The following is an 8,936-nucleotide window of genomic DNA, read 5'->3' as shown; positions in this document are numbered from 1 at the left end:
GTCTGAAAGTGAACCTTCTTAGTATATTTATTGTTTAGTTGAATCGTTGATCTCAATATCTCTCTTAACATTGATATTGACAGTTAATGCTAATAACCCAAATTATTAAATGGAGAGGCCGGCTCCATTACATTTCCAGTTGCAATTAACAAGAAAATCCTGCTGATTAAGAACATGCAAACGCTCTAACTTAAGTGTTGATTAAAATTTTTGACACAACTAAATATGCAATAAAATATTTTCTTTCCAGGAATTTCAGTCAGCTCACTGTATGAAAGTGATTACTTTGAATGATTTGGATTCTGTTTTGTGATTTTTCTCTCTTTGTAGAATTTACAATTTACAGGCTTAATATTCTCCGTCAGTTGATTCTAACTCCCTACATTCCCCCTCTGCTGCTTCTGACCACTTCCAGCTGTTCAGTAACCATTGTCCCAACCATCTAGACTCCTTTTGATAAAGTTTGAATAGTATTAAAATTTTAATTTGTCCTTCAGTTCACTAAGTGTGGCATATGAAGAAGGTACAATCAAAAATTTTGGAAAAGTTCAACATTTTTGTCAGCATTCTGTTTTCACACTTTAATTTTCGTCCAAATAAAACAGAAGGTCAACATAGGAATTGTGTATTTGTTGACTAAGATATGAATCATTCAAAATATGTATTTGTAGCAGTAGAAAACATCCCTTTTAAGAAAAAAATGTGTTTGTACATGAACAATAATATTTTAGCAAAAAATGCTTTTTCCATTATTGTCAACATTTAGAAATTCAATGCTTGGAAGAAGCTTTTACACAGTTCATAAGCATTATTTGCATGCATATTTGTTATCTACTACAGGAACAGATAAACACCGAAAAAGAAAACAACAAAACGGTTCAATCAACAAAGGTGAAAAACAAACAGAGCCGGCCCAAGGCATAAGCAAACTACATAGAACCTGTAGATCATCAGGGGCCTTCATGGATTTGAATATAAACATATTTAAAATTTTTGTTTATAGAGAATGAGAATATTACGTTTGATGTGAAGGTTTCCACACAGTTAAATTAAAAGATTTGAACAACTAAAGTTTACTTTGTAAAACTATAAAAAAAAGAAAACTTCACAGTGATTATGTTACTATTGTTACAATCTGATGTTATGACTTTAATGTTCTGTGTTTGATCTTCGGTTTGTCTATAAATACATCTCAGCAAATAACCAATAATTTGGTCAGATTGCTTTAAGCTCCGCCCCCTTGCCCAGATTTTGCCACTTCTGGTCTACAACGCTGTTAGAGGTGTTAATGTTCTGAGCAGGACATACCCCAAATCAAGTTCTGTTTAAGGCCCCATATGACCTTGGGCCGGCCCTGAAAACGGATTTCTTGATTTGCTAAGTTCATTTTAAAAAAACTTGATGTTCCAGAAAGACAGAGGTTTGAGGAATTCAGAAGACTTTTTAATCCTCAAGATACACAACAAAAGAAACACAAAGCTGTTCAAGCAAATAAGAATGCACCCCTCTTCATTGAAGTTTTACTTCCAGAAACCGTCGGGTGATCAGAGTTTTGTCTCAGCCGTCAGTCCGTCTTTTCCACATACAAATAATCACCTGCACTGGAATACAAAGAGGTTCTAAGTAGGAACTTTGACCTTGATTCAAACAATACTGCAAATAAAAATGTCCTAGTGATTATTTCGATCACATTGACTAATTATATAACATGGTATTCATTGTGTCAGAAAATACAAAGAGAAAGTTGTATGTTATTTGGTATTTGGTGAAGTCAGTGGGTCAAAACAAAACATCAGTCATGCTAATGTACTTACCGGCAACAATGCAGGGTATCAGCAAGAGCCGCACAATCAGAAGGACTTTATGAAATAAAGACAAAATCTGCAGATTTATTGTTTCCTTTCCGTAATGGATCTTGAAAAGAAAGATACAGCTGATTTAAGAAGAACTTTAAGTTTGAGTTGTAATCAGAGGAAAAGATAAGTCTGTAAATAAAACTCCTGCAAATGTTTTTTTGCGAAACAAATAGGCTTGTTAGACCATGAATAACTATTAAGCTCTAAGGGCAATTATTTATAAAGTTGGTCACTTTAATCAAGATGAAAAAGTTGGGACAGCATCTGATTATCAGGAATTACTAGCCAAACTGATCTTAGTCTCTATTAATATATAAATACCTGCCTAGAGAATCAAGTATCTACAGAACAATAGATGGAGCTACGGCTTCCTATTGTGAGCCATTCTGATCAACAATGGAGCAGATCCAGTGAGCCACTGGGTTGGATATAAACATTTGTACTGTTGAATCGAACAACATTTATTCCTACAACACATTTATCTCATATATATTTTAAGCAAATCCACACACTTTACTGTTGTATCCAATTTGGTGAAGCATGAATTCACATTTACCTTTATGTGTGTGAAGTCATCATTTTGTGAACCTTGGATCTCACAGATGATAGTTTCTGTTTTGTCGCCGTTTTCTTTGGATTTTACAATGCAGGGATATTGCTTTTCATCCTTAATGCCCCAAACTGACAACTCTGCTAGCGCCATCTCCAGGTTATCTGCCTTTTTCTGAAAGAACACAGACAAGAGTTTCACCTTTTGTGACCTTACGTCAGGTGGTTGTTTATGCTGGATTTTTTATTTTTATTTTTTTTTTAAACGTTCTTACTTGGATAAAGATGCGGGTCTTCTCCCCCATGCTCATGGCTGTGAAGCTGGTAAACTCTGGATCTGGATAGTAGGTCATCTTTTCAAGACACTCTAAGCTTCGATTGGCTACTTTCAGAAACACGGCGCTGCTGGAGCTCCGGTCATTCTCCGCTGCTGGTGTTTCATAGACAAGAGTCTGAAAGGAATTTGGGACACCATCACCGACCCATTCATAAGATTCACCGTTTCAGCTGCTTGTTAGCAAATAGAACCACATTAGCAACTTAAGGCTTGTAGATGACTTGTTCGAGTTCAGAGCAATCAGAAAGGATATTTTCTCCTTTTTTTCCCCAGACACTTCTCCATCAATCAAATCTTCAGTGAGAAGAAGTTGGCCAGACTACAGCAGCAGAAGACTAAACTATAGCTAACTGAGACGTCAATAACCAGCTGGAACTCTGTACTCACTCTGTAGTCATCAGATATCCATCTGATGCTGAAATAATGAACCTGTATCAGTTTTAATTTCACTTCTACCAGGTTACGGTAAAATAGTGTAGTATTTTGTGAAGATTATACGTAGTTAAATGTGTGCTAACAATCAGATTATTGTGCAAAAGTACCTGGTAGATGCTGTTTGTGGTCAACACGACTTCCTGAGTGGTGTGGCTGTGTGCGATCCCCTCCACTAGATCCAGATGGGTTCCAGTTAGAGAGACTCTCCTGTTCCCACTGCCGGCCACAGAGCAGCAGTCCGAGAAAAATACACCAGATAGAAAAACGTTTGTTGATTAGCTTCAAATATGATTGACTCATCAGTTTTTTATTAGTACACACATCCCATGAGCAAAAACCATCGAAATAGGTACGCAGAGCTTTACATGTCAGACACTTGAACATACATACACAAAACCAAATCCAAATTTCATCTTCAGTCATAAAGTTCTTCACTCAGATTGTTTGATCAGAAGGTGTTGCACCTTTTGTTTGAGTAATCGCAGAAATGAAACAGGGTGTTACTTTATTACTTTATTAGCAAATGAAAAAAACATTTGATTGCTGAAACTAGTAAAACACCTCACTGTCTCCAATGCATGATTAATACCTAACAAGGAGAGCAATAAGATATCAGCTTTAAGAAAGAAAAATCAATGTATAATAAATACACAAATGTTTTAAAAATGATTCATTTGCACAACATTGTTAGTGCATTATAGATCCTAGAGGTGGTTCAACAAAATATTAGAATGTGTGACATTTTACTATGATTTTGTTAAACCTTAAATACTGTGATATTAAATAGTTTACACTCTGTTGTGTTTGGGTGGTGGTTTTTATTAGTGTCTGTTTTGATCCTTTTCCTTTTTTTCAGTTGCATTCTCATATGAAATTTGTTTCTGTGTTCATTACTGCTATAATGTGATGCCTTACTAGTTCATTCCTTTGTGTGTAGTTTCTAAGTTCATCCTTTCTGTTATTTAAGCACTTGGATTTAATCATCTTAGATCGTCTACCTTGGTCAGTGCATCTTTCTCAGTCTTAGTTCAGATAAGAAAACATCAGTCTGTGTAATTTGTCTATTTCACACAGCCAATTAAGTTATTGAAATAAAAATCTTTTTAATAATAATTTAATTTATCAAATGTGACTATAAGTGTTAGAATACCATATTTCACAGTATCACTGATGCTCTACAGTTGCTGTAAATGCTGCACATAAAAGGTTTAAACACCTTTTCCAGCTGCTACTTGGTACGATGTTGGTGCAGACTGGTGATGATAAATAGACGACTTCCACGTCGCCGTGGCAACTTTCATCTGGGAGTAAGACACACACTTTAACCACACCTGTAGTTTTGACTTCGGGAATGTGGAACAACAGACTGAGACCACTGTTGTTCCACACAGGAGACCTGATCAGAGAACACAGAGAGAAAACAGGAGACATCAAAAACAAGCATAGATAACACCACAAAATACACAAAAAAATTCAAACTGGAAGAACACTTTAAAATGAAAGTATTTATTAAAAATGATATAGCGTAGATAGACTCACTCCTTTGGGTCACAGTCCAGGTCAGCTTTAATCCTGACTCTGGTCACATCTCTGAGGTTACGACCCGACAGCACAGCCTGATTTCTGCCATAGAAAGACACAACACTGGGAGAGACGGAGGAGATCTCTGGTTTCTAAAGGAGCAGAAAATACAAATGAGCTAAACTGAAAATGTATGAGGTGTCAGATCAAGAAAAAAAAAATTCACTCACAGAAAAGTTCGTCCCAAACTCGATATCTGCACAGACACCGTCCTGCATGAAGGAGGAGATGCATGGTATTCAGGATATGTTGTGATGAGCTACATTGTAGCCATGGCTGCACTGGGGCAGCCTGACAAAAGCAAGGCTGCCATACAGTCAGTGCCACCAGGGCCTCAAACCAGCAGCAGCAGAATGAAGACTTGGCCAAAGACACAGTGACTGAGCGTGGTTTGAACTGGTAATACAGTTCACACTGGTAATACAGTTCAGTGGGTAGGACGAATTCCTACCTACTGATGATTCAACACAATTTATTTTGAAATGAACGAAATTGTGTCTAATATCCACATCTTACATGTAATGTTGTATCTTAATTGTTTTCGCTCCTCACTGTTCTTTGGTAGGTCGGTTTCAGATTGTCTTGGTTTAGTGGTAGAATGTTGATTACATGACATAAAAATATGTAAATGTGTTTCACAAGCTACATTTAATGAAACGGTTCATGATTACGTTGCTGACTGCATCAGTGGCCCAGGAGCAGCTGTTCTGTCTCCATCCACATCCTGCTCTGATACACCGCTGACACCTGGACAGAAAACCCATCAGCTTCAGTTATACAGGAGACCAGTCCCTTTTGTAAACAGATATTCGAATTTCCTCTTACTTTATAGCAAAATATATAGTTCTACCTTAAGCTTGTCTGCTTGTCTAACTAGTCATGGCATGGCCATTATGGAACACTGGACCAGCTCTACACTCTTAAATGGAGTTTGCTCAGCCATTACAGTGCACATGTGCTTTGTGGACTTGGAGAAGACATTCAACTGTGTCCCTAAAACAACCGACTCTTCGATGAGTCGGTCTCCGGGGTTCGGCGGAGCCTCTGCCGCGGACGTCGACACTTGTGTAAAGTCGTGATGACGCGCCCCGCTTTGCCATCACTTGCGGCAGAGCATCACGTTACATTGCTTAGCCAATCAGAGCTGCGGAGGAGGAGCCCTGATTGAAGGAGCTCCACTCTCAACATGGTTTTGAACTTGTGTCTTTAATTAATTCAGCAAAGCTCACAGTTTTTTCTTTCAGTGTACTTATAAATCTGCTCCTTAGTCACAGCTTTTCGGGCCTGCTACTGCCTCTAGTGCCGTGGGGGTGGTAACACAACTAATATAAATCTTTACTAAATCAGAATACCACAAAGTCTTTATTATTTATTATGAATTTTTCATTCTCTTAAGAATGTAGAGCTAATTAAATGATCTAAACAAGACCTTAAAGTGGTTCCAGTTTMTCTCGATGGCCAACCTGTTGAAACTGTGGCAAATTTTACATACCTTGGGTCGTTCCTGGACAGTCAGCTCAACTTTGCTGAAAACACTGACTATATTTTGAAGAACTGTTCTCAGAGACTCTACCTTTTAAGAAGGGGTGACCCAACTAGACCCTAGTTGGGTCACCCCTATGTTTTGAATTCGGGGGAAAAAAATTATATTTGATTTATCACTACAGAAGGGTTCAGTGAATGGAGATCGATTGGCAAATTGGTGCTGGGTCTTCAGAGATGAGTGGTGTACCTTTCTGTCATGTTGATTTACCAGTCAGTCTACATTCCCACTCTTATATATGGGCAAGAGCTTTGGGGTGACTTAAAGAAACTTTGAATAAAAGTTGTCCAAATGAGTTTCCGTCACAGGTCGTCTGGGCTCTCCCTTAGTTAGGACTAGAACCTCGGCCTTCCAGGAGAGACTAGAAGTAGAACTTCTCCACATAGAGAGGCGTCAGTTAATGTAGTTGGGGCATCTGGTTAGGATGCCTCCTGGTGTTCCGAACAGATCCCACCACGTTACACATGATCAGTGAATGTATTAAATCTGCATTTTTGAAACTTTGTGAACTTACAGGTGAAAACTAGGCTGACCATGGATACTGGAACAGTTGATCATCTTTAGTTGTTCTATTAGATCTGTGCTTCCAAGTTTGATCTTTATGGTGACATCAAGATCTGTAAAACAAACATTTTGTCATTTTAATAAAATACTGTTCTATTTTTTTTACTCGGATGTAAATCATTTCTAACTGTTAGGATATATAATAGCTATATATAGCAAACACATATTACATATTCATTATGTGCTTGATGTAGTTGTTGCATTTGCTGAACAAACTGATGGCAGTTTTTAAATATTTGTTCGGGTCATTTACAAAATATCACCAACCGTTAGCAAGGAGTGTGTGACTGAGAATGCAGGTGCATTGTGGGTACTGTGGTTTTGGTTCTTGGTTTTTACAAAGCTGGGTGGAGGTTGTAGAGAAATCACAGGTGAAGTTAGACTGAATCTTCTCTGTAGTCAGGTGTGATTGGATTATTATTTTTATCTGAGAAAAGAACAAAAATAAGATGATAATAACTGATAGTTCCAGATGAAAACAGTCATAAATATTTTATTAACCCACCTCTCCTGTGGAGTCCTTCAGAAATCTGTGAGAAACTATTTCCTGCTTGGATTCATCAGGGATGGACAGCCTCTCTGAACCTCTGCAGTTGTCTTTAAATGAGCAGCTGAAAAAATGTAAATGTGTCATCATAAAGTTGAGATGAAGGATTGAGCTGAGATGAAGTTTCTCTGACCTTTTCTCAGAAACACACCAGACACAGAATGGATCCTGGGCAGAAAGACAATCCTTCACAGTTTGGTAAGTTGTGCAGTTTGACACTGGAACACGTTGAACCTGGAGCAGAACACCATGTTTCAGAAACACATCAACCGGCAGGGTAAGTGAACGCCACACGAAGAAGCTCCAATCTACCTGGTTTTTAAACGGCACATAGAGATGTTTCTGATCCACTGGATCCAGTTGGAGTTTTGGAAACACTTTGTTGTCTCCACTGGTTCTGAGGAGGATCTGTGGACAGGAGGGCTGGTACTTCCTGTCCACAGAAAGCTGATGACAACAACAACAACACTGAGGTTAGAGATACAGAACGTATCCAAGAAACAGGTTTGGATGGAAGTCCTGTGCAAATGGCTAAAGAACTCAAATATTCACATATCTTATTTTAATCTTTTCTTTCTAAGGTTATGTAACAATTTGCATAATAACCTTCAAATCTGAAAGACGGTCTTCAAAAACAAAGATGGTGTGATGGATTGTGTTTCTATAAGAAAAACAACAAACATCTGAGGTCCTCCTGGAGTTGGTCCAAGTTAAACTCTGTTACACTTCAATGTGACATTGTCACTGTGTTCATAAACTGTGTTGCAACATATTCTGGTTGTTACTTATTTTGCTAAAACACAGTTCTTTCCTCTCAGTTGTTAGTTTCCTACCCACCTTGATTAGCTGTCCATCTGCTGTTCCAATGAAGAAAACCATCCAGTTGTTCAGCCTGACGGCCAGAACAGAACTCATGAAGTTCTGCTTAAAAAGCACAGCCTTTGGTTTCAGGTCCAAAGGAACTGACTGAGGAACAGAGAGAATYGTTTCAACATTTTTGTCTTGTTCTTCAGAAAACTCAGGGAAGATTTATAGTTATATAAGCAGCCAAACAGAAAGTTTGGGACAGATTTTAATAAGCTGGGCTTTACGTGTTCATATTTTATATACAAAATGACAAAAAACACTCAGGAAACTAAACAGACAAACACAAAAATATAGACACTGCCACATTTAACAAAWRRRTTACAATTTATCACAAAGATTCAGAAATTGTTTYAATGATGGTAAAAACCAGAMACAAAGTTTATTTTAAATGTTTAAGAGTAAAAAAGGGACTGATCTGTAAACCCATACCAACTTATATATTTCAGAAATATAAATCACCCAACCTTTCATTTTATTGAACATTCTGTCTGTCTCATTTCAGACATATAAAATGTTCCTGGAGATTCTTAGCCCTCTAGGACTCAGTAAAAAAACAAGACATGAAAACATCAGGATTAAGAGGAGGCTATGGTTAATACAGCAACTCACCGGTTTGTCTGGCTTGATCTTTGATGGATAAAAGTCAGGATCTGTGTA

At 37.7% G+C, this 8,936-nt stretch overlaps 1 protein-coding gene across 1 annotated transcript; it reads right to left on the bottom strand.

The window, feature by feature from the left end:
* Positions 1–579: 579 nt before the first annotated feature.
* On the bottom strand, positions 580–8,930 carry LOC103459762 (plexin-C1). Its single transcript, XM_017302716.1, has 16 exons — positions 8,889–8,930; positions 8,250–8,378; positions 7,725–7,859; positions 7,546–7,646; positions 7,371–7,476; positions 7,133–7,292; positions 6,816–6,918; positions 5,430–5,505; positions 4,929–4,970; positions 4,717–4,850; positions 4,394–4,573; positions 3,285–3,393; positions 2,681–2,857; positions 2,413–2,580; positions 1,815–1,914; positions 580–1,601 (listed from the first exon to the last, which is right to left on the bottom strand). The coding sequence occupies exons 2-16, from the start codon at positions 8,325–8,327 to the stop codon at positions 1,558–1,560; spliced, it is 1,713 nt and encodes a 570-aa protein (XP_017158205.1). The 5' UTR covers positions 8,328–8,378; positions 8,889–8,930; the 3' UTR covers positions 580–1,557.
* Positions 8,931–8,936: the final 6 nt, after the last annotated feature.

The sequence above is a fragment of the Poecilia reticulata genome, linkage group LG23 (genome assembly GCF_000633615.1).
Source record: "Poecilia reticulata strain Guanapo linkage group LG23, Guppy_female_1.0+MT, whole genome shotgun sequence".
Lineage (NCBI taxonomy): Eukaryota > Metazoa > Chordata > Actinopteri > Cyprinodontiformes > Poeciliidae > Poecilia > Poecilia reticulata.
The sequence above is the reverse complement of the archived record's forward strand: the minus strand, read 5'-3'. Positions and strand labels throughout refer to the sequence as shown.